The sequence below is a fragment of the Rutidosis leptorrhynchoides genome, chromosome 6 (assembly GCF_046630445.1).
Source record: "Rutidosis leptorrhynchoides isolate AG116_Rl617_1_P2 chromosome 6, CSIRO_AGI_Rlap_v1, whole genome shotgun sequence".
In the NCBI taxonomy this organism is placed as follows: Eukaryota; Viridiplantae; Streptophyta; class Magnoliopsida; order Asterales; family Asteraceae; genus Rutidosis; species Rutidosis leptorrhynchoides.
The window spans coordinates 367,262,876-367,289,386 of record NC_092338.1 but is presented as its reverse complement, the minus strand read 5'-3'; the positions used below and the strand labels follow the sequence as shown (position 1 = coordinate 367,289,386).

Sequence of the window (26,511 nt, the reverse complement as noted above, 5' to 3'; positions counted from 1 at the left end):
ATTAAACTGTTTCGTTTAAACAAACCCGTGATTTAACAGGTCATTTCACTAGTTAATAAATTTTTTACAAGTTTTTAAAGAGGCAACGCGATAATCATCGGGTGTTTATTACCTAACTAGCTTACTAGTTTTACAACAACTTATTTGATGACAAGAAAAATATATGGATTTGCAAACTCAAATACTCGTATATTCAAACCGTATATTTAGCAACAAATCAGATTCGGCAAAATCGATAATCAAAAAGTTTAGGCCATAAATAACAGTGGCGTGCTCGCATTATAAACCCAACACCCCTTTAGTGAGGCGTGTTTGTGACACTTACCCAGGCGTGCTTGCTAGTGGCATGGGAAGAAAACCAAGCGTGCTTGTTCCTGATTGGTCATTTTTTTTATCATTTTTTTACCCAACTTCTAATGATATTTTAACAAATCATCCAACACGTCACTCAACACATCACCTCAATATTTACCATTTTATCAAAATGTCCGTCAACATCCTACATCTACCCCGCAAAACGTCACTTTTATCCGTCATTGTTAAAAAAGTAGTCTTAGATATGACTTAGGAGAGATCGTGAATAAGGGGGAGCATAGCGGATGAAGTCTGGACAATTAGGAAAGGATTGGGTTATCGGGGTCAATTTTGGAAACGAATTTTGCCAATTAAAAAAAAAATAACGAAACTAAAAAGGTTGAGAAAACGTGTAAAATAAAAAATTATAAATTGTGATGATTCTGCTCCATCTTTTGATAATATAGGTAATAGGTAATATAATCAAATCAAAATAATCAATGGTGAAGATTATTTAAAATTTGATTTTCATATAAGCGATCATAGTTTGCCGAGTGGTTTTTTTCGAAGAATGATGACATAATATTAGGTTTCTTAGAAAAGAAGATATTATAAATATTAAATATAATTAAAATCTAAGAAAAAAGTTCAAAAAACAAACCCTAAATAATTTCGCCTAAAAACCTTAATCTAGCCAGCATGTAACTCGAGGACCGATCATGTTCTCCATCATCATACCAACATTGACTTCACATTTTACTTCATTACTTCAAATGCAAGATATAGTAAAACTTCCTTCAACATCTAAACAATCTTATCATCATCATCATGCTACATTTTCAGTATATGCCAAAGGTTTAGTTATTGATGAAACAGTTACAAATGTTAAAATGTCATTTGGTGGTATTGGCGTAGCGATATTCGACAACGATAATGATCGTTGTGTACGTGAGTTGAGTAAATCGTTTCTGCTTGATGCCGTTGGTACACGTGCTACTGACTGTGATGTTGTAGATCTTAATGCATTGATTGAAGCAATGAATGCTGCTGTTAATCTTCGGATTAAACGTGTACATGTTTTCTGCGATAACGTTTCGGTTCATGGATATGTAAGTTTTCTTTATATCACTCGTTTTCAAATCACATTTGGTATGTAGATAAGTTAGGATTTTGCTAACGATGGTGTAGTTAACGTGCATAAAATAATTATACAAGTTAAAAAGTGTCGTTTTCAAGTCGGTAAGTAAGCACACTAAGGGTTGTCGTTAGCAAAGCTCAATAAGTTATGGTCTTTGCTAACGACGGCCCGTCGTTAACGTGCATAAAATAATTATAAGTCAGTAAGTAACCGATAAGTACAACACTCTAAATCACGCTAGGGCTGTTGTTAGCAAAGTTCATTAAGCTATGGATCTCTAGCAACAGCCCTTAGGGCTCTGTCGTTAATGTGCATAAAATAATTGTACAAGTTAAAAAGTATCACTTTCAAGTCACTAAGTAACCGCCTAGTACAATACTTTAAAGCACACCATGACAAACAAAATTCATTAAGTTATGGATATTGGTAACGACAGCCCTTAATAAAATAATTGTATCAAACTATTACGGTTTACATTGTGTATAATGAACTTTCATTTTATTGTTATTGTGTGTATTTTGATTACGTGAAAGCCAGAAACATGTTAGGACTAGATTTTGGCTTTCCCGCAAGGAGCGCATCAGGGCGAAAACGGACATAGCCTCATGCCCCGAGGATGTTTTCTAACTGCATTCCCATCTCTTAGAAAGAGCCTCTAAACGTTCGGACCAAACAGACGTGCTTTCCCTGGTTCCGCTGCTACCGTGGGCTTTACACAATCGATCGGATTATATAGATATCCCTTCAACACAACATAGGTCATCAAAAGGATCTCAACTATTATTATCATTGACATACTTCTTCAAATTAACATTGTGAAGCCACATCATCATTTCATTCGCATCACTAACTCTATCACATTTCATTAATATCCATGACATAACCCTCACCATCAAATGGACTCACCTAAATTAATTAATAAACACGCCACTCTTAATGCATATTGCACTAACAAAAAAAAAAAAAAAAACAGTAAGCTCCGTCCTATATAATGCCTCAAATTTGCGTACATCGGCACTGTTTGCGTATTTCGCACTGTCAAACATTGGCGCTAGATTGACAACTTGCTAGTATTGGCGCCAATTTAAGAAAGCACTTTACACAACACGCAAGTGTTACATACGATAACAATTAATAACAAGTTCATTTTACACAAATTGAAGACTCAAGTCCGAATAGTTCGATGCACACTATGAATGTTAGACCTTAGTTCGATACATCATGGTTCACTTAACCCTATTATATACTTGTCATATGTCTATCATACTAATATATGTTACTGTAATTATCAGTCTATCACTTACTGTGTTATTATTTTGTGAATAATAAGTATGCGTTTATTGCGATTTGATTATAACAATCTTTGACAATGCAGCTCACAGGTGAAGAGAAACCAACAAACAGAAAAATCATGAAATTGGTTGACCAGTTTAACCTCATTAAGGATAAAATTGATTATTTTAAACCACATCTCGTGACTCAAAACGATATCAAGCTCGTTTATAAACTCGCGAAAGACTCAGTCAGTTCTGAATCAACCAAATGGGCCGAAAGTACTTCTAGCGTGACACTTGTTGAACAATGCACAATTTGTTGTGAATTTATCAACAGTGATAAAATGTTTTGTGTTAACAAGTGTCAGCATAGATATTGCTATTCTTGTATGAGAAAACATGTTGAAGCAAAGTTGCTTCAGGGGCAGCTGCCCGAATGCCCGCATGAAAAATGTGGGTCCCAGTTTAAAGTTGAAAGCTGCAAGGTGTTTTTGAAGCCCGAATTATATGATATTATGAGTTCAAGGATTAAAGAAGCTTCTATTCCTCCTTCAGAGAAAGTTTATTGTCCTTTTCCTAATTGTTCTGCTTTAATGTCGAAAACGGAGGTCGAAGAATATTATAAGTGTTCGGGTTTAAAAAGTGGAAAGCGAAAATGTGTTAAATGTAATCGCTTTTTTTGTATCAGTTGTAAAGTACCTTGGCATGATGATATTATTTGTTCAGAATACAAGAACTCGTTCCTATTTAAATCTTCGAACGAGGGGAAACTTTTGTCTCTTGCGACTAAAAATCGTTGGCGTCAGTGTATAAAGTGCAGTAATTTGGTTGAGCTTAAAGCAAGGTGCTTCCATATTCATTGCAGGTTTGAATTTTTTTTTCCTTCATATTTCATTCACCTTTATTATTATTATTATTATTATTAATTATTATTATTATTATTATCTAAAACTGCTAATGGTTTGACCCAAAAGATTTGACTATTAAAGATGAAGGTTCAAATGGGTCGAAAGTCATCTTGATTGTATTAAACTTCATATAACTTTCATACCTGCTTTACTAAAATTCTAATCACTTTTTTAACGATTTATCCAAAACAAAGGCGAATGTAGCTTATCAGCAGCGGTGTCCCGTGACAATGGACCAGTAAGATATTTAAAATTAGCCCACTTACGGACCCCTTTGAGCTGATCCCAAACTTGTTACCCGACTGACCCATTTTTCCACCTTTAGGAAAGACTAGAAATTAGATTTATGCTTAACCATTGGAACCACTATGAAACTTGGGGCCCCTCATACGTGTGAAAGCTGCAAAAAAGTAGTAGTACTGCGTATATTATTTTCTTGGTTCATATCTCTAATTGACTGAAGCCACGTCGCGTTCCTGATACTTATGCCGGATGAAATGCCCTTAGTAGTTCTGGCTCTTGTATATCTGTAGTTGGGATTTGTCGTGTTCATACTTTCAATTATATTATAAGTTGCTTATGTTATCTGTATATGATTAGGCTAAATCATCTTTTAGTCATGTTACCTTCTTTTTCTCTATTTTGGTTATTTATTTAAATAATCTTTAATTCGTTCATGTGAATTACATTTTACATAGTTCCGGTGTGTAGGCATTGATTGGAAACTAAAAATATAATAGAATGAATTGTCACATAAGCCTCTAAACGAAGTAAAAAGACGATTTGTCAGCTTAGTTTGACTGTAACAACGGGTAAACGTATGAGGTGTTTCTTGTTTATGCCCTTCTAGAGATGTACACGATATAAATATCCCGTAATCGTTTCTGACTCTTTTTCTGCCACCCCAAGATATGCGTTTATAATTAATGTATATAGTTTTGATCAGTGGCATAACTTGAACCCGGATACATATGGGGCGAGTGTAAAAAATAAATATTTTTTTCACTGTCAGCAGGAGTAAACACTAATAAAAGCCTTATCTTTTAGTATAAGAAAAATTTAGTGTAAATTTTTTTATCCGACTGGGGCGGATGCCCCTACCTGCCCTCACTATATTCCACCACTGGTTTTGATTTGGGTTAAACCATGATGAATAAATGTATAATAAAAAATTTATTTATACCTAAATTATTGAGAATAGAATGATTTGGAATATCTATCAGAAATGACTTTCCTTTTATTCCTGATTAGAGGAATGATTGTTTACATTTCACCTTTTCGTAGTCCACATGCGTGCAAGTGGGAATTGTCGTTGTTGTTATTTCTACATAAAGAAGAATAAACTGTTAAATTAATGGTACTGGTTATTGATGATTAATGATGGTACTAATTTGAAAATGCTAATACAGATGTGGGTATGAATTTTGCTACATCTGTGGAGCTGAATATCGTAACAAGAAAGCATCGTGCACGTGTCCACTCTGGGAAGAACGCTACATTATGTACGCTTAGCAGAGTATTTAATAAAAATTTGGTCATGATATAACTTGATGAACTTCTCTTGCTGGTTCTGAAAGAATTATTGGATGGTGATTAGTCATTTTTTTGTATAGTTAGTATCTACTTGATGCATGTTTTTGTGCTCTCCCTTCCGGAGCATACAACTTTTACTACACAAGTTAAATATGCGTGTCATCAAATCTGATATGTTTTTTTTTTTTTTTTCCATTGCGGAAAAAAAAAAAATTTCTTTCCTCGCCTTATGTCATTTTTGGATTTGGCAAATAAAGATTGTATGTTTTTGGCGTGATGATTTGTGACGTTGTGTTATCAATTTGAGTTGGAGCATTTTTGACAAATACTTTCTCTATTCTCTATATCTACTTATGCATGAAAAAACTTATTTTTCAGAGAAGTAAAATCTTTTCTGATGAGATTCTAAAGCTTTTCATTTAAATCTTAGACAAAACATTTGAACAAGGAGTTGGCAGCGGTCCGACTCCCACTCGCTGCAAAATTTTCCTTCTGCCCATTCATAGGCTTCGGAGGTTGCGGACGTCTTGAGTTCAAACCTCACCCGAGTGGGTTATACCACACGTGATGTCCGTATGGATTTGTCGTAGGGGATTCATCCTGAAGGGCGGTAGGACTTTATTAGTTCGAGTGTGGAAACTATCGGGTGAGTAGGTTACGACATCGCGTTCGGGCCTCCGTCAATGACTCCTAACCGTCGTTCATAAACAATAGTATTACGTACTCCGTATTAACTATCAGATAAACTAGTTTTCTCGTGAGTATTTAGATCCTCCATTTAATTACTAACTATCGACTAAACGAGTTTTTTCATGATTATTTGTGTCCCATTTATAATAAGTATACATAATACATATACATAGGAGTATTATATAAATTTAAACGAGTTAGGATATGATTGCGGGTCTTTTTTAAATAAACGAGCTGAATAATCGAGTTTGTATCTATTACATGCCGAACCCAGATAAAAATCATTCCAATATCCGGTCCTGTACTCGTAGACCCGGCTCTATACCCGGAAGCCTACACCGGCTTTTTCCCACACCCTCGCCATCGGTTACACTCGGATTCGATATTCACATAAATAACAAGCTAAGATCATTTTGTTAAACTTTTTTTTAATTGTTAATATTTTTTTAACAGTGAAAAAAAAATAAACAACTGCAGCCGTAAACCTCCACTGTCTCCGGCCACCGTCGTCAATCGCTACCTCCATAAATTCCGGCATCCACCTCTTTATAGGTATACCCTGTTTCAACTTCAATTTCTATATTCTTGTTTCATTGATTTATATCCATCATCATCATGCCGTATTTAATTTCTCATTTCAACAAATTTATAACCTCCCATTCACTTAAGACCCTAACAAATGTCAAAAACCCTAAAATCTATTTCCATTTATGTTCACCCCTTTTATTACCAAATCAAAATCAACAACTTTCATCACTTCCATCACCATCACAAATCCAAAAACTCATTTCTTCACAATCCGATGCACTTATAGCTAAAGAAATATTTGATTTAGCCCCTAAGTCGTACCCCGGTTTTCGCCATTCCTACGCAACTTACCAAACCCTAATACTTAAACTCGGTAGAGCTCATCGGTTTACCCTAATGAATTCCGTTTTATCCGACCTTAAATGTAACCGCGATTACGCAGTCCAACCGTCTCTCTTTACACACATTATTCGCATGTATGGTGAAGCCAATTTGCCCGATAAAGCGTTGAAAACGTTCTACACGATACTCGAGTTTAACATTAAGCCGCGTGCGAAACAACTGAATGTAATTCTTGATATTTTAGTAGCACAGAGGAATTATCTTCGCCCCGCGTTTGATCTGTTTAAGTCTGCTCATCGGTACGATGTTTCGCCTAATGTGGAATCGTATAATATATTGATGCGTGCGTTTTGTGGTAATGGTGATCTTAGTATTGCATACCACCTGTTCAATGAAATGTTTAAGAGAGATGTTGTTCCGAATGTGGAGTCGTATCGGGTTTTAATGCAAGGTTTGTGCAGAAAAAGTCAGGTCAATCGGGCGGTTGACTTGTTGGACGATATGTTAAATAAAGGGTTTGTACCGGATTCATTAACTTACACGAGCGTTTTAAATAGTTTGTGTAGGAAGAAGAAACTTAGGGAAGCGTATAAGCTTTTATGTAGGATGAAAGTTAAAGGATGTAACCCTGATATTGTACATTATAATACGGTTATTTTAGGGTTTTGTAGGGAGAATCGTGCACATGATGCTTGTAAGGTTCTTGAAGATATGCCTTCGAATGGTTGTTTGCCAAATTTGGTGTCGTATAGTACTTTAGTTGGTGGTTTCTGTAGTCAGGGTTTGTATGATGAGGCTAAAACTTATTTGGATTTGATGGTGTCAAAAGGGTTTTCTCCTCATGTGTCGGTTTGGCATTTTTTGATTAACGGGCTGTGTAATGTTGGGAAGGTTGATGAAGCGTGTGTGGTTTTGGAGGGGATGTTGAAAAGTGGGGCCGCTCCACATTTTGATACTTGGGTGGATGTTGTGAGTAGGATTTGCGAGTTGGAGATCGATAATTTGGATGAAGTGTTGAAGGTTGAAATAGGGCCGCATACGAGGATAGTGGATGCAGGTGTTGGTTTACAAGATTATTTGGTTAGAATGGGTCGAGTGAACGATAAGTTTAAATCAAGAAGGGGACATGTTTGAGTGGCGGGTGTTTCAAAGCGCCAAATTGTGAAAGTATATGATTGAGTGAAGGTTTAGAAAAGTCACATTTATCTTACAAGGCTAATTCGCGCGAAAACTGAATATCTGGTGTTGCAAGGAACTTGTGAATCTAAACGATATAGTGAAAAATGAATATTTTGTTGGATTGGTGTGAGCGTAAATCAATGGTTGAGTTAATTGAGTAATCCAGAAAAGTTTTAATTGGTTTTGTTAAAGGGATCATAACTTGTTCTTTTAACATTGAAGTGAAATGTTGATCGAGTAGGGAATGAACCCCTGTATTTGTTGAAGAATTCTTGAACCTTGTTGTGATAAGCTGAAACCGAATTTGTAAGCTATTAAAGTTCTTTAACATTAGGTAATAGCGTTCGTTTGAACTTAGTTAGGGGATACAGCATTTTTTAATCAAAACTTGCAGGATAGTTCCTTGCTTTAACACTTAATCCAATCCAATATGTATGATTCGTATGTTTTTACAACTCATATTCGATGTGGAAAGCAAAAATTGCAAAAGTGCTATTAGGAAAGGGATTGGTGATGTAAATAGGGTAATCATGTTGAAGATGGAGTAAATATGAACTATAGACAACTTTGAAGTGTAACTGCATTGAGTATTGCAATTTGAATTCATAATTAGTTTTCAGAGTTTGCTTGGATGATGTTGATTTACAGAGGTACTATTTATTTTATCATTTATTTGAGACCGAGATAATCAAAGTTAGAAGATAACGTAAGCGAAACCGTCCTTATAATTGTCGATTTGTCCCAATCATTGAGTCCTAATTCTTCAACTTTTGAACTGTGGCTTCCATGCATGATTCATTTAGCAATCATGAAACCCAATGTACATAAGGGTCTAGGTCTTTGGTGTTACGAATAGCCTTTCTGCACCACGAGGGTGAACCTTATAGGGCGCGTTTGATAAAATTGAATGATTTAGCGCTGAATGGTTCATTATCTGAATAATTCAAAGGTTCAGATTGAAGTTAGTTCTGAATGAGAATAGACTATTTTATAATTGATAATCATTTAATACGAATAAGGTAAATCATGTAAAATTACCTTATTAACCTTTGACAATAATAAAAATTACAATATAGTTGTTTAATAAGTGTTCTTGACATAATTTAAAGAGAATTATTACATAAAAATTTGGTGCTTAATGATTCAGAGATAATTTCAGCTCTTAATAGTTCTGAATTCTCTGAATGTTGAAACATTCAGCACCATTTGTCATTCAGAAGTCAGAAACAAACGCGTGTTGAATGCTATATTGTTTAGCATTCAGCGCTAACCCATTCCATTTAGAGGTAAACAAATGCCTCTTAGTCACATTTTCAATGAATTTATTAAATCATTCTGGTATATTACTAGCTCTGCGAACCGCATGATATAGTTGATGTTGCTATGTCAACCTTAATTGAACATGATGTATACAAACAAGCTGACATAAGCTTTGAACTTGACCAGAGACCGCACAACTGTTATAATGAAACCCCCCTGCGGTGACAAGTTTTTTAATATATGAATATATCTTTAAACAAAATTAAATCATGACAAAGTCTTTACAATGTGACTGCTTTTCATGATAGACAAGTTCTTAACAAGTGAAATACTTCTTAGCATGCCAAAGTCCAAACATTTCTGTCAAACGCACGCGAGTTTGAAAATGATCTGTAACATATATAGGTCCAAAAATAAGATCAAAACTCGTATGGTTCGTTCCTCTTTCTCTTCAATCTCTCTTATATGCATCAAAAACTCCAATTAAGGCTCTTGCTCGGGCCATTTTACAACTTCTCTAAGTTTTATTGTTCTACCATAAAATTGCTGCAAGAGATACCGAAAAAGTGTATATAGTGATTATGCTTAATGTAGTTAACTAGTAGGATATATGAAGTATGACCATAGAGGTGACAACATAGACACATTTACTTCTCAACGTGTCCATTTGGGTCATGTACTTGAGTTTTAACTCAAATCTGTCAGATGGGTAAAAACAAAAACTTATCTACAAGCATTGCAAGAACCTTCTAAATCATTTCATCAAAAAAGTTTTAACAACAGTAATCATGTGCTTAAATTTTGCTTGAGATCAAACCAAGAGCAATATGTTTTACCAATAGCTCATTTTGACCCATTACCCAATCCAACCACCCAATCTTGTTACATCTAATATATAAAGAAAAAACAAAGGTAATGAAAGGAATATAGACTGAACTGTGCCATCCAAAGACATTGCAGCTTCAAGTTCGCTAGATGACGAAAAAGAAAGAAACCCGTAAACACGATTCTTTCCACCTTTACGATCATGTAACACCGTTGTGCTAATTACAGTACCAAATCGGCTGAAATGATTCCTCAAGTCCTCAGGTTTAACACTCCAGGCAAGATTTCCAGCATAAATCTTATAAGGTGATTCAAATACTAAATTCTTTTGAGGTCGTGAACTCGATATTGTGCTTCCCCAATTACTGTTCATGTCAGCTGAAAATCTTACTCGCATCTCACGTCCATCAACATCCTTTTACAAACAGCACAATAATTTAAGTTTGCAAGTTTAAAGAAAAATATACATACACAAATGCAGACCGATACAACTATGCGTTTAAGAACTTACAGATCCATCTAAAGCTGCAATAGCAGCTTTGGCTTCATCAAGTGAGCTCATGGTCACGTAACCACATCCCCGGCTCATCCCTGTCTCTGCAATTCTTGGGACCTAATAAAGCCCCAATAAGAACCCAAATTACGACCTAATGGTAATTACGATGCTGTAAAAATGAGAAATCATCATAATCATAAAACTCATGGGAAAAAAACCTAAAAGATCCCTCCGGAAACAGAAACACACACTTTTTGAAGTCAAAGCTGCTTACTTTCTATTCAAGATTGATATTATTACTAAGGAACAAGCGATAGATATATAGCCAAGTATCTCAACACACACTCCTTCATAATATTGGAGTTATTGCTATTGTGACCATTCAGAACTTAAGAGATAAATGTAATATGAAACTCGAAGAGGTAAGTTGTATGACTAATTCTTATCGAAGTTTGAGAAAACGATAAGCTGAATATTAATAGTACCCAAACACCAGATAGTACCATTAAAATTCTACAAAAATCTAATATGATATCTGGTTGGGGCATTTCATCAAACACATAGTGAGCAACAATTTAAAAAATAATAATACTGTAGAAAAAACTACCTCAACAGATTGAACTGTACCATAGGTTTCAAATTTATTAAGCAGCTCTGATATACCACAGCTTCTTGGAAGATTACATACATATAATTCAAACTGTTTGAATGAATTCCTGAAATCTGTATCTTCCTGTAAACTATACCCATTTCCAGTAACAGCAGACCCAGATGAATTCAATTGTTGTTGTTCATCTTCAACGAGTGCTGAAACTGTAAAAAGATTTCTACTTTTTTCAGGGTTTTTGGGATATAAAGTACAAAATGAAGATGATGGTGATACAGATAATTGGGTAGATTGTGAACTTTTTTGACTTTTGTGAGGGAAGTGAGTTGAAGAATTTGATGAGTAATTGAGTTTTGAAATAGAGAGAGTAGATAGATACATAGAAGATGAATGTAATGGGGTTGAAGTTAAGCAATTAGTGGCCATGATTGAAACTGGAAACATGAAAACTGAAGAAGACAACCATGAGTATATGGTATTTTGTTAGATAGGTTATATGAAGTCATGAAGATGATAATGATTGGGTTTTAATTAGCTGATGTGTGTATGTATGAGTAAGGCCCACTATAAGCCCAAAGTGTTTGGCATGCTCCATTGTGTGTGTGTGTGTGTGGGGTAAAGGGTAAATCTACCCGGTAAATAATATTAAAAATCGAAAAAATATTACACAGTGAAGCACAAAAAGCTATGAGGACATGCCCCCAAACAGAGAAACCAGGCCAACAGCCAAAACACACGAGCTAATAAGCTCACAAACAAAGAAACATACAAAACCAATTAAGGAACCTTCCAAGCATCCTTCATGTGCTTCACTTGCGTCGAATTTTTCCATCTAGAAGCCATGATTTTCAATCGAACCAACGAGAATATAGCTGCCACCACCTTACTACACGATCGCAATTCCTTTTTAAACAACCTGTTGTTGCGCTCCTGCCAAATAATGTAAACTGCCGCACTAAACAACAATTTCGAAACAATGCTACGAACAGATCTTCTCGGAGCAAAAGGTCTGATTGAATCAACAAACTCAGGCCATTCGTTACCCGAAATAGAGACCATCAAGTTGTTCTTAACCGAAGACCAGATGTTTGCAGCAAATGAACATCGGAAAAATAAATGCATATGAGAATCAGGCTCTAAAGAACATAATTGGCACACGAGTTGCACACTTGCCCCAACTTCCCACGCCTTCAATCTGTCTTGCGTCTTAAGATTCTCACCCAAGAGCAACCAAACCAAGAACGAGTGTCTAGGAATACACTGCAGATACCAAACAATATGATACCAATTAACTGGATCAGCTCTTGTTCGTATAGTATTCCAAACCACACTAACTGAAAATCGACATAAATTGCCCGAATAGTCACGCCAATAAATAGTATCTGGAAAATTGGAGAGAGTAGGCGTAGCTATATTACACAAACCTGGGTACTTCGAGTACCATTCAAGTGGCCAACACCACCCATTTTGAGAAATAATATCATGAACTGTCGCATCTCTAGAGAAACCAGCATTTGATATATCTCGGTTTGAAATGATGTTAGCAAGTGGACCATAGTTGCTCCATGCATCATGCCAAGCCGAGACTTTCGTACCATCTCCAATGCTATAAACAAAACGATCACATATGAGATCCCTGATAGACACAATCTTGCGCCAACTCACACTAGCTCCCGCAACAAGAGGAGCATCCCATAAGCTCCTACCTTTAAGGCGATACGTGTGAATCCATTGCACCCACAACGATTGTTTATTAGACAATAATCGCCAAAGGTGAGAAGCCATCAACGCGACATTCCATTCTTTCAATCTTTTAATACCAAGGCCCCCCTCTTCTTTAGGAAGACAAACTCGAGACCATTTCACCTTCGCTTTTCCCTTCTTCATGTCCCCTTGGCACCAAAGAAAACCCCTCATTAACCCCTCGATCTCTTTAATAATTGCACTTGGAATAATAAACGATGACTGCCAATATAGCTGCATAGCTGAAATAACTGAAATAATCAATTGAACCCGACCTGCAAAGGACAAAAATTTGTTCTTCCAATCTGCTATTCTATTTTTTACACGGTCAACAAGGATCTTGCAATCTCTATGATATAAACTTGACTAAACAAGAGGCACTCCTAGATATTTGACCGGCAAATTACCTTCATCAAAAGGTAGTATCTCCAGAATCGCAGCCTTAGAACCATTTTTTGAAATGATGTTAGCAAGTGGACCATAGTCGCTCCATGCATCATGCCAAGCCGAGACTTTCCATTAGTATACGCAAGGTTGTAAAACTCACTATTCGGAAAGCAATCGTTGAGGATTTTAGGAGTAATCGAAAATTTGGAGATTAGTTGGGATTAACCGGATTATATTTTTTTATACATTTAACATAATATATTTCAAATTTATATATGTAAATATAGAAAAAAATCATAAGCATAAACTTAAACATGATTGTGTAATTGGTTTAAAGCTCTAAAATTTTAGTCTAAATTCATGTAAAAATGTTACAAATTTTGACTTTGAACGACTTTGATCAAAAAATCTGATTTTGACTCATTAACCGACGTTGATCAAAAAATCTGATTTTGACTCATTAACCGACGTTGATCGATTAGTTAAACGGATTTTATAAAATCAGAACAGATTATTCTCAAAAATGGGTAATCGGCGATTAATCTGGAGTAATCGGGATTTTCTGCAATAGTGGGTATACCACTTGACACTTGTGACGTATAAAAATATGAGCTTTCACTTGAGACGCATAACATAAAACATCGGCTGGAAGAAAATTGGGCTCGACAAACTAGAAGGCTTTTAATCAGAAAAAATGATCAAAATACACTATCTTTCGAAGTGTTAGGACAAAAAAAACAGTTTCCCCAAAATTAATGAAAATACATTATAAGTTCGAACAAACACATGTTCGAACTTAGTGCACAGATCTAAAAACTTTGTTGACCCATTGACAATTGAAATACGCTCCTGTACACCAGGATCGGACCATGTTCAAACCTAGGGGTATTGTTCGAACTCTACTTGCTACTTCGATGAGTTCGAACTCAAACCTGTTCGAACTTATAGTTCTTTTTTTGCTTTTGTAAAATAAATGATTTTGTTTACGTTAAACATCATAAAACATACAAACACACAATTATATATTAAAAACTATACGAAATAACATCATAAAACATACGACACAAACACACAACATAATGCACGTTGCAAAATAACTCACAACAATGGCTGACTCATATTGACAGTCGGATAATACTAAGATGATTGTGAGGCTTCTTACTTCCACTCGACTTCGATTTCGACGTCGACTTTGTCTTCCTTAATCTAACCTATCATAGTGTGACGTGCAAACCAAACTTATATGCCCATATTCCTTGTAATGATTGCACTTTCTCGTAGATGTAGATTATTCTTTTCCTTTTAATGGAATACGTGTCGTTTCCTTTAGTCTATCATATTGTCTTTTAACAAACAATGGAGGTCGAACAATCTTAAGATCACCTAGATTCACCTATTTAGAGATATCATCAATGAGGTGAATACACTCGAGGTATGCAGCTTAATAAGTTTCAGTTGTGAGACACCTCACAACGTGGCCTGTAACTTCTTGAAGTTTAAAATACTGTGCAACTACCATTACGCGTCTGCACGATAGACCGAACAACTTCCATTGTTCGCATGTGCAAGTTACTGCATCTTTATTAAGAATTTTGTTCTTCTTTCCATCTGTCACCTCTAAAATTATGTTGGATGACAATTATGTCCAAAACATAGATCTTCTGTTTCTTTTACCCAATTTGTGCTCGACATATGGTGTGATGTGTGTTGTTAAAGTCAGAAGCGGATGATGACTTTGTACAAGTTTTGTGGTTTTATGCTATGGAATTTGAGTTTTGAGTGAAGGCAACTTAACACTAGGGCAATTAAAGATAAATCTGGAAAATGGCAGACTTGATAATGTCGTTACTATTATCAAGTATTGTGATCCAAATGTATTAGGGGATCTTGTTGGATGCTAGCTTGGTCAAGCCTACAATGTTATATGTTGACTCAATTCCAACTTGCTTTCACATTAGAATGAAGCCTAGATACATGCATGACAAATTTTATCTTACAAACTCTAGAAGGCCAACTATGTTATGAGTTGTATTTGAGATGTCAAATTCAAATTGCATACATATTGGTTTTACAAGTCAAAGAAAGGGGGATGTACTAGAACTTACAACTTGTTTACAACTTGACAACAACTTGTTTAAAACTTGATAAATGGAAGGATTAGTCAATTTGAAGTCTTCTTCTTAACATACAAAGTTCAACTATAAAAGGAAGTGCATGGATTTCATTTGAGGATCACCCATACTTGAAAGAGTTTAATTAACTCTTGTAAAAGTAGTATAGAGAAAAGAGTGAGGTATAGAATTGTTAATCAAAATTCTATACGGGTGAGTTAAGAGGGAAGTGTTATAATCTAGTAAGCGGTCTAAATACTTTGTTAGTATTTTAGATCCTAGATTGAGTGATACATTGTAACCTCGAGTTTGTCATATTTGCTAATAAAATCCTTCCCTGCTTCCGCCCGTGGACTAGGCCTCATGCCGAACCACGTAAATCTTGTGTCTTTATTTATTGCTTAATTGTTCTATTAATTTCTCGGGTCTTGAAAGTGCGCTAAATCACAACAAACTGGTATCAGAGCATAGCTGTGATTAAATATTCAAGCTGACGATAATCAGGTCTGATGTAGAGAAATTTAATGGCCAGAACGATTTTGGTCTTTGGCGAATGAAGATGCGGGCTCTATTGAGCCAACAAGGTTATTTATTAGCTTTGAAAGGGAGAGAACATCTACCCGAAAAGTTAACAGATGAAGAGAAGGATGAACTTCTGGAAAAGGCACACGGCATGATTATTCTAAATCTTGCCGATTGTGTGCTTAGAGAAGTTGCGGCAAAAACCACACCGGCTGGACTTTGGAAACAGCTAGAATCTCTATATATGAGTAAGAGTCTCACGAACCGGTTGTATATGAAACAACGATTGTATACTCTTCAGATGAAAGAAGGTTCATTAAATGATCACATCGATGAGTTCAATAAAATAATTTTGGACTTGAATAATATTAGTGTGAAAATTGATGATGAAGATCAATCGTTAATTTTCTTATGTTCTTTGCCAAAATCGTACGAGCATTTGGTTACAACTCTACTACATAGTAGAAAAACTATTTCCATGGAGGATGTCAAATCTACCTTAAACTCTAGCGAGTTAAGGAAGAAATCCTCGGCGGATTATGTGGAAGAAAGTGCGGAAGGTTTGGTGGCGAGAGGAAGACGTAACGATAGAGCATCAAGTAGTAACAACAAGGGCCGTTCTAGATCAAAAAGAAGATCTCGAAAGATCAAGTGTTACAATTGTTACAAGGAAGGTCACATGCGTAGAGACTGTCCAGACTTAAAAGGAAAGAGAGAGATTTGGAATGCAACGGGATCCGATAAAGTTGCCGCAGTTACAGAAAATGATTCTGATGGCGTAAATGTTCTTAGTGTTACCGATAGCCGCTCAGTTAACGAGTGGGTTCTTGATTCGGGTTGTTCTTATCATATGTGTCCTATTAGGGATTGATTTGTCATCTATCGAGAAATAAATGGTGGTAAAGTCCTTATGGGAAATGATGTAGCTTGTAAGGTTGTTGGCATAGGAACAATCCAAATCAAGATGTATGATGGCACGGTGAGGACTTTGACAGAATTCAGTCATGTTCCATAATTGAAGAAGAATCTTATTTCCTTGGGTACTCTGAAATCCATCGGTTGTGAGTATCGAGCTCGAGGTGGAGTATTAAAAGTCTCTAGAGGTGCATTTATTGTGATGAAAGGTGAAAGGTTCAACGGCCTTTACTTGTTAAAGGGTAACACGGTCACTGGTGCAGCTGGAGTTTCTTCATCAGATAAAGATGTATCTACCACCAAGTTATGGCACATGTGCCTTAGGCACATGAGCAAGAGAGGAATGATGGAACTTAGTAAACGAGGTTTGCTGTGTAGCCAGAATATCAGAAAATTAGAATTCTGCGAGCACTGTGTATTCGGCAAACAGAGCCGAATAAAGTTTGGCACAGCCGTTCATAGGACAAAAGGTACTTTGGATTATATCCATTCAGATCTTTGAGGTCCATCTCCTGTTCCTTCAAAAGGTGGTGCGAGATACATGTTAACCTTTATTGATGACTATTCGAGAAGAGTGTGGGTTTATATCCTTAAACATAAGGATGAAGTCTTTGTCAATTTCAAGCAATGGAAGATGATGATAGAGAAGCAGACTGGAAAGTTCATCAAGCACTTGAGAACTGACAATGGACTGAAATTCTGCAAAGGCGAATTCAATGAGTTCTGCAAGAACGAAGGCATTGTGAGACACCACACAGTGCAGTTTACACCACAACAGAATGGCATTGCAGAACAAATGAATAGAATGCTCATTGAGCGAGCGAGGTGTATGCTCTCAAATGAAAAATTACCAAATATATTTTGGGCTGAAGCTGTCAACACAGCTTGTTATTTGGTAAATCGGTCTCCATCAACGGCAATTGATTGTCAAACTCCTTTGGAGAAATGGTCAGGTTCCCCTGTAAGTTATAGTGATTTGAAGATTTTTGGTTGTCCTGCTTATGCTCATGTGAAAGATGGTAAACTTGAGCCGAGGACTAAGAGATGCATATTTCTAGGGTATGCAGATAGGGTGAAGGGTTATAGATTGTGGTGCCCTGATGGTAAATCAACTCGATTTCTTATCAGCAGGGATGTGACATTTGACGAGTCTGCTATGTTGAAAAAGACAGAGAAAGAACAAGTAGTTGCTGGAATAGATCGTGAAGTTGAGAAGCAGGTGGAGCAAGAAATAGATGTTCCGCACGGAGTAGTACAAGATACTCCTGTCGAGCCCGTTGTAGAAGATGTACATGACTTTGGTGTTGATCATATGACACCAGAAGATCAGTCAGCTGAGCAACATGATCTACAGAATTATAATCTAGCAAGAGATAGAGAACGACGAGCTATAAGACCACCACAACGGTTTGGGCATGAAGATTTAGTAGCTTATGCCCTGAGCATGGCAGAAGATATAGAGGTCCAAGAACCTGCTACATATCGTGAAGCTATTGGTTGTCCAGAATCTGCAGAGTGGTCTGTAGCTATGAATGAAGAGATGGAGTCTCTTTATAAGAATCATACATGGGAGCTGGTGAAACCGCCAAAAGTTCAGAAGATTGTTGGATGCAAATGGATCTTTAAAAAGAAGGACGGAATTTCGAGTGTAGAAGATGAAAGGTTCAAAGCACGCCTTATAGCAAAAGGCTTTACTCAGAGAGAGAGAGAGAGAGTTGACTTTAATGAAGTTTTCTCACCGATCGTAAAGCATACCTTTATCTGCGTGTTACTTGCCATGGTTGCTTTACTTGATATGGAGTTGTAGTAATTAGATGTCAAGACGGCATTCTTACATGGTGAGTTGGAGGAACGGATCTTTATGAGCCAGCCAGAAGGATTTGTTGTCCAAGGAAAGGAAGATTATGCATGTTTGTTGAAAAAGTCATTATATGGCTTGAAGCAATCACCTCGACAATGGTATAAGAGGTTTGACGTATTCATGACTAGTAAATGTTACTCACTGAGTAATTATGATAGTTGTGTATATCGCAAGAAGCTTCCTGATGGCTCGTATGTTTATTTGCTATTATATGTGGATGATATGTTGATTGCTTCGAAAAACATGTCAGAGATCGATCAGTTAAAATCTCAACTCAAAAGTGAGTTTGAGATGAAAGATTTGGGTGCAGCTAAGAAGATATTGGGAATGGAGATTATTAGAGATAGACGTGAAGGAAAATTATATTTGTCACAAAAGAAATACATTGAGAAGGTTCTTCAGCATTTTAGGATGGATAACTCCGAACCGGTTAGTACTCCACTTGCTGCACATTTCAAACTTTCATCGGCGTTGTCACCGGAAACTGAGGAGGAGGTGTAGCATATGTCACATGTTCCATATGCTAGTGTTGTGGGTAGCATCATGTATGCTATGGTATGTACTAGACCGGATATTGTGTGACGACCCGGAAATTTCCGACCAAATTTAAACTTGATCTTTATATGATTCCGACACGATAAGTAAAGTCTGTAATGTTGAAATCTCAAAAACTTTGAACTGTGTTCATGTAATCATTTACCCTTTGACTGTGCTCGACGATTCACGAACAATTGTGTATACATAAATATGTAAAATATATATAATTATAAATATAAATATAGGTGTATATATAATATTTTAAAGCAATAAAATACAATCTAATTATTTGATTTGAATATGTAAAGTAGTATACAAAATAATAAAGTTACTATTAAAATAAATATCTATATATATACAGGAATCTATACATAATTAATGTTGTATGTATAAATATATATGTAAATAATAGTATATATGATAATTGGAAAATATAATGTAAACATTAGAATTAGATATGAAAAATAAGATACAAAATAATTAGGTATAATTTAAAATGAATCTATATATAAAGCCATGTGATTTCTAGGTATAATTATTATATGTATATTATAATATATAAAATTAAATAATAAAGAATCAATAAAAGTTATTATATGATTATTAGATATTACATAGATAATATATATATATATATAAATTACAAGTTAATATATATATATATATATATATATATATATATATATATATATATTACTTTTATTCTTAAAGTAAATACTAATATAAATATCATGATTAATAATATTAAGATACAACTATGATAATTGATAATTGATATATATATATAAATTTTTATAATATTATTATCATTTATAATATTATAACTAACATTTTATTTTTTTTATCAACTATGATTAATATTGATCTCATTTTTATTATTAGTATTATTTTGATTATCAATATTATTATTATTATTAATTCTATTATTATTACTAGTATTTTATATTAATAACTCTATTATCATTATTATTATTATTATTACTATTATTATTATTATTATTATTATTATTATTATTATTATTATTATTATTATTATTATTATTATTATTAATGTATTTGTATTACTTATTATTAATAATAAAAAATATATATACAAGGACTAGATAAATGGAATCACTTGCAAATCACAATCAACCTTTTTCAATTTTGTCTTCTGCCTTTACCATCTGTATATGTCGAAATCATTCCACCAGAAACAGATAAAATCAGTTTAACATCCTTTTCAACCTTTTTATTTATTTCTGTTCTTAATTGATCACTCTGTCGGATTCATTGTGCTATTAAACTCAATAATTTCCAGTTGTAAGTAATACTAAATGACTACACTTTATCAACTATCAAATTCCAAAAACCCTTAACAGCTTATAATTATCAAAAAAAAAAAAAAAATTAAAGAGGAAAAACAACAACGAACTGGCCTGTTTTTATTTCATTATTCGAATACCTTGATTTCTAACCAAACTTCAAAATGTGTTAATGTAGTGTTGTTGGGAATCTTCCAACTAAATTATCTGTAAAGTTTCAAGGTTCAATTTTATCTATCGTATTTCAATTTTGCAAGTCAAAGGTAATTTACAAAAAGTCAAAAATTGTGTTCATCTTCAAATTCGTAATCGTTTTAAGGTTTCTATTAAAATTGAAGATTCAAAAATATTTTAGGAGTGATTTAGAATCTATTTCCTGTAAGAAACATTGTCCAAAAATGTCTGAAAATCAAAATCGATGATTGAGTTTTATTGTGTTCTTCGCGTCTGATATTTTTTTATTTATTGGCCATTAGTTAAACCCCCCCCCCCCCCACAACAGGTCGATTGAAATTTAATCTTAAGACTTAAATCAAACGAATCAGATGAGATAAAAGGGTAATTAAGGTCGATAGAAATTAAGGTGAAGAAGCAGGAAGAAAATGGAAATAGATATAGTCTGTTTAAAAGTATATGGGTATAGTAATAAAACAAAAAAGTCAGATGGTTCGATGGCTGTATGTGTTTGTGGGTTATTGAGGGATCGTGGGTTCGAGTCTGAACTGAAGCACATTTTTTTTTAGCCATTTCATTGAGGTAGTTACCTATTTATTTATCTTTATTATTATTATTATTATTATTATTATTATTATTATTATTATTATTATTATTATTATTATTATTATGTTAATTATTGTTATCCCTAAAATTAATAATATGAATATTATTATTATTATAACTACTAATTGTTGTTTTTATTATGATAATTATTATTAATTCCTAACATCTAAAAGTATGATTATTATTATCATTAATAATATTATCATTATTGTTGTTACTAGTATTATCATTAGGTATTATAATTATTATTATTTTTACTACAAAATGTATTAGTTATCATTTATTATTATTATCATGATTATAATCATAATTATGATTATTATTGTCATTACCAATATTAATATCAAAACAACCACCAGCAGTAAAATTATTATTTTAGTTATTATTATTATCAGTAGTATTATTATTAGTATTATTATTAGTACTATCACTAAGGTTAAAAATTTAATACCATTATGGTTAAATCAATATTTTAGTATTATTATTATTATTATTAAGATTACTGTCATTATAAAATTTTTTCATTAATAAGTTGTATTGTTATTAAAAGTGTCATTTTATTTGAAATTATCATCTACAGTTTTATTAAAAATCTATCAACCTTAAAATTTGCATTTTATTAAAATTAACATTATCATTATTAATATTAATATTATTATTATTATCATTATCAATATCACTACTAACAAAGTGACTAATGATGTTATCAAAATAATTATTTTCAACGTCATTATTAAACCTAAGTAATAATAATATTACTATTATTTTAGTATTATCATTAACTTAACGAACAAATGATATTATATAAAAATATACTTAACTTAACTACATAAATATTTATATATATAAAATGCATATATTTAATGAAATAAATAAGTTATCAATATAAAATTTTATCACTAATAATATATATATATATATATATATATATATATATATATATATATATATATATATATATATATATATATATATATATATATATATATATATATATATATATATTTGTTCGAATACTATTATATGTGTTAATATACATAAATGATATAGGTTCGTGAATCCAAGGCCAGCCCTGCATTGTTCAGTTTCGTCGTATGAATATTTTTACTACAAAATATTGTAGAGTGAGTTTCATTACTCCCTTTTTAAATGTTTTTGCAATATATATATTTTTGGGACTGAGAATACATGCGCTGTTTTATAACTGTTTTATGAAATAGACACAAGTACTTAAAAACATTCTACGATTGAGTTACGAGTACACCGGATATCACCCCTTTATAGTCTGGTAATCTAAGAATTAGGAAACCGAGCTCCTAATTGATGTGAATCCTAAATATAGATCTATGGGCACTCACAAGCCCCAGTCAGAGAATTTGAACTGATTTAGTACTTCGAAATAGGTATACATACGCCAGCTTTAAAATATATGATCTGTTTGTGAGGTGTACACAACCATCATATTTAAAAGAGTGACCTGTTTGTATGCTTTTGCATGACCGTGCGGAATGCCGGTATGCGGGGGATATTCTATATGCATCTTGTTAAGGTCGATTACCAGGTGTTTATATATCTTATGAATGATTTTCCAGCAGTGAGCATACCTGCACAGATTGTTTTCGAAATATGAGTATTTTGTGGTCTATTATACTATCGGAAATAATTATTTATGATAAACTAATGAACTCACCAACCTTTTGGTTGACACTTTAAAGCATGTTTATTCTCAGGTATTAAAGAAATCTTCCGCTGTGCATTTGCTCATATTAGAGATATTACTTGGAGTCATTCATGACATATTTCAAAAGACGTTGCATTTGAGTCGTTGAGTTCATCAAGATTATTATTAAGTCAATTATAGTTGGATATATTATGAAATGGTATGCATGCCGTCAACCTTTGATGTAATGAAAGTTTGTCTCTTTAAAAACGAATGCAATGTTTGTAAAATGTATCATATAAAGGTCAAGTACCTCGCGATGAAATCAATTATTATGTAACGTTTATAATCAATATGAATGAGGCATTTCAGTTGGTATCAGAGCGGTGGTCTTAGCAAACCAGGTCTGCATTAGTGTGTCTAACTGATAGTCGTTAGGATGCATTAGTGAGTCTGGAATTCGACCGTGTCTGCATGTCAAAAGTTTTGCTTATCATTTTTGTCGGAAATTATCTGCTTATCATTCTTAGTCTAGACACATCTTACTGCATTGATTGCAAGAATAGTGTATAGACAAAATTCATATCTTAGCGTATCTGTTACTGCTACCTTTGCCTGACAGCTTTCGAAATTTTCTCTGTAATCTACGAAATCTTTTGCTCTATATATATAGATATTCTATGTAATTAGAATACCATTTGATAACCAAAAATCATTTTATATCGAAAAATCCTTTATTCAATCGTACGGAATGGAACTCGTCACTAGTTCAAGTCCCTCGGATTCCGACATGGAGTTTCACCTAAGCTCCGAAAGCAGTGTTACCAGAATGAATCAATCAATCAGCCATCCCCAATTCATCTGATGAGTTCGTAGTCGACTTAATCAATGGAGACGAGAAGAAGGTGATCCCTTCCATCCACCACATTCCCTTCTTGGTGAAGAACCTGGAGCACTTACCGGTGAACCTATCCGAAACATCATTTTCAGCCTCATTTCGAGGGTAGCTCATCACGATTATATTCTATCTCAAATTCTAGATCTTATTCATTCACGCATCCGAACTGACAATCACCCCGGAATAATGGAAGAAGTCAACGAGCTTCGCGCTTGAGTAATTAATTTGGAGAATATGGTGCAAAACTTACCAGCTTCAACAACATCACCAGCACCAACAGTACCACCAACATCAACACCACTACCACCAACAACACAAGTTTCAACGTCATATGTCTCAATATCACAGTATGTACCTCGAACATCAACGTCATACACACCATAGATACCAAGGAGTACCAACAACAATGAACGATGAAGTATTGATCCATAATCTCATTGAAGAAATATTCTGCGAAGAATATGTAGTTTCTAAAAGTTTTAGAGATTACTTATTCTAGCTCAAACCGAAAAGAAAATGAGATTAAAATTATATTAACTCATTAAATCCATGATTACATCTGAAGAAAATATACATGTATATATATTTTCATAAAGATTGTAATTAAAAATTCTTTCGTACAAACTGTTGATGGTGAAAATATGTTAACGGGTAGGTAATACCCGAGGAATATTTAGATTTCACATTAATAAGTTACACTGTACATTCTTCGAATCTGATTCAACAGTCATTTACTATCCTACTTACATTCACAGATATACGAATCCGTTCACCACAGAATAACCATTTTCATTCAATTTCATATTTGGATTTTGACTTATCAGAATCCAACAAGTGGCATAATGAAGAAAACATTTGACAAAATAAAATTTGTTAGAAACAAACAAATTAAGTATGAGAAATTTTGTTAAGAATCTATGCTAACAAAATCCTAGCTAACTGTTCCTAGCTAACTGTTAATTCCATATTACATTTTATTTATCGTAATTTATTTATCGTAATTCTCGCAATTTTATTGTCATTTAATTTCTGTTCTTTATTTTACGCACTTTATTTATCGTCATTTAAATACTGTTATTTACGCATTTTAAATATCGGGACACGTATACAAGGTTTTGACATATCATATCGACGCATCTATATATATTATTTGGAATAACCATAGACACTCTATATGCAGTAATGATAGAGTTAGCTATACAGGGTTGAGGTTGATTCTAAAATAATATATATACTTTGAGTTGTGATCGAGTCTGAGACATGTATACAATGGGTCACGATACGTATTAATTAATTCGAATATTATATATTAAACTATATATGAATTGTTGAACTACAAATTGTGGACTACTAACTGTGGACAATTAAAATGAATTAAAATATTGATTATAACATATGAAACTAAACAATTCTTCAAGTTTGCCACTTGATTTCATCTTAAACTTCATTTGTATCTTGATGAATACAATCTGCGTTCAAACCTTTCATGATTCTTGAAAACACCTTAATCGAGAGGATAAACCAACCGCATTTCATCTACGGAAGAAAAGATTGATGCATATAGTTATACACCTGAAAACACTCAGAACCTGAGTAAACATTTAACACGTATCTGTGTTAGCTCCTTTGACGTTGTTATTACCGAAAATAACTTTGCATTCCCTTTCCAAAGTAGCCAATTTTGTTACAGCTCCACCAAAACAATTTTGACTTTTCATCCGGAGTAACCTTATTATAACCCTATCATATACTCATCCGCATCTTGTAACGAGAATTGCCATACTAAGTACCGGGAAATCAGCAATTAGTATTTTGAATTTCGCAGCGTTCTACATCAATAGTTATATGTATACATATAACATTTATCTCTTAGAATTATGAACTCCTATTCTGAAATTCTGAACAGCACTCTAGTCTACGAATCAGTTCTTTGAATTTTGAGAAAGCTGATAAAGTAGCGAAAACTATTGATGGCTTTAACAGTCAAAAGTATGATGATAAAGAATAGAGTGTTGGAAACGCTCAATAGAAAATTTAGTACCGAAAAGCGAATTATACGAAACCATGAAGGAGACTCTGAACAAATCAAAAGGACTAAACTTGTACATAAAGAATCCTGATGATTCTGTTTCTGATGAAATCTTTAACGAATACCTTGCTCCTTAAATCGCTCTAAATCATCGTGAATGAATTTCTTCATCACAATTTGATTCTAAAATTCTAAGATATCATCGTTTCTTTCATTATAAATATCCTCGATAACTATGAAGATATTTTCATAACTATTTTTATTTGAAATCATTTATCTCTTCGCGCTATCAGTGTTACATCAGAAAGGAAACTGTTTCAGTTTCTAAATTCTGAAAAATTCAAATTTAAAATATGAGTGTTTTTGAAGAAGTATTGGGAACTGAAGCATGAGTTAGTATAATATAATGACACTTGATCAACATGATTATATTACAGTAAGTCATGCTGAGTTTCTAATGGAACGTGATGATTCACAGATTATAACGTCATCATGTGCCATGTTACATGACTCTTACATTCTATCTAATCTATAAATACATCAAGAACATATTTTCTTGATAGTCCTATCTTTTCCCTTGAATTCTGGTAATTTGACAAGTCAGATTGTGCTATTACCGTTTCTTTCTTAGAATATTAGTCATGTTCATTTGAAACTTCATACTTACGTATTCTGGACCATTACTCGCTC

General features: G+C 33.7%; 4 protein-coding genes across 4 annotated transcripts; 3 read left to right on the top strand and 1 right to left on the bottom strand.

The window, feature by feature from the left end:
- The first annotated feature begins 1,013 nt into the window (after positions 1-1,013).
- Positions 1,014-5,126, top strand: LOC139854870 (E3 ubiquitin-protein ligase RSL1-like). The gene is made up of 3 exons (XM_071844145.1): positions 1,014-1,403; positions 2,808-3,571; positions 5,024-5,126. The coding sequence occupies exons 1-3, from the start codon at positions 1,014-1,016 to the stop codon at positions 5,124-5,126; spliced, it is 1,257 nt and encodes a 418-aa protein (XP_071700246.1).
- Positions 5,127-6,371: 1,245 nt separating this feature from the next.
- Positions 6,372-7,841, top strand: LOC139852916 (uncharacterized). Its single transcript, XM_071842259.1, has one exon. It carries the CDS (start codon positions 6,453-6,455, stop codon positions 7,839-7,841), a length of 1,389 nt encoding a protein of 462 aa, XP_071698360.1. The 5' UTR covers positions 6,372-6,452.
- Positions 7,842-9,847: 2,006 nt separating this feature from the next.
- LOC139854869 (28 kDa ribonucleoprotein, chloroplastic) lies at positions 9,848-11,553 on the bottom strand. The gene is made up of 5 exons (XM_071844144.1): positions 11,075-11,553; positions 10,483-10,584; positions 10,079-10,386; positions 9,983-10,034; positions 9,848-9,895 (listed from the first exon to the last, which is right to left on the bottom strand). The coding sequence occupies exons 1-5, from the start codon at positions 11,516-11,518 to the stop codon at positions 9,848-9,850; spliced, it is 954 nt and encodes a 317-aa protein (XP_071700245.1). The 5' UTR covers positions 11,519-11,553.
- A 5,194-nt stretch (positions 11,554-16,747) lies between these two features.
- LOC139854867 (uncharacterized mitochondrial protein AtMg00300-like) lies at positions 16,748-17,254 on the top strand. Its single transcript, XM_071844143.1, has 2 exons — positions 16,748-16,816; positions 16,859-17,254. Exons 1-2 carry the CDS (start codon positions 16,748-16,750, stop codon positions 17,252-17,254), a joined length of 465 nt encoding a protein of 154 aa, XP_071700244.1.
- Positions 17,255-26,511: the final 9,257 nt, after the last annotated feature.

Bases quoted from the DNA above. Each gene is read 5' to 3' on its own strand.
- LOC139854870 (XM_071844145.1), top strand. From the start codon at position 1,014: ATGTTCTCCATCATCATACCAACATTGACTTCACATTTTACTTCATTA. The intron at 1,404-2,807 runs GTAAGTTTTCTT...TTGACAATGCAG, and splicing joins ACGTTTCGGTTCATGGATAT to CTCACAGGTGAAGAGAAACC. The intron at 3,572-5,023 runs GTTTGAATTTTT...ATGCTAATACAG, and splicing joins TGCTTCCATATTCATTGCAG to ATGTGGGTATGAATTTTGCT.
- LOC139852916 (XM_071842259.1), top strand. From the start codon at position 6,453: ATGCCGTATTTAATTTCTCATTTCAACAAATTTATAACCTCCCATTCA.
- LOC139854867 (XM_071844143.1), top strand. From the start codon at position 16,748: ATGGGAAATGATGTAGCTTGTAAGGTTGTTGGCATAGGAACAATCCAA. The intron at 16,817-16,858 runs GTGAGGACTTTG...CCATAATTGAAG, and splicing joins TCAAGATGTATGATGGCACG to AAGAATCTTATTTCCTTGGG.
- LOC139854869 (XM_071844144.1), bottom strand. From the start codon at position 11,518: ATGTTTCCAGTTTCAATCATGGCCACTAATTGCTTAACTTCAACCCCA. The intron at 10,035-10,078 runs GTCTATATTCCT...TTTATATATTAG, and splicing joins TCTTTGGATGGCACAGTTCA to ATGTAACAAGATTGGGTGGT. The intron at 9,896-9,982 runs GTAAAACATATT...GAAATGATTTAG, and splicing joins TGGGTCAAAATGAGCTATTG to AAGGTTCTTGCAATGCTTGT.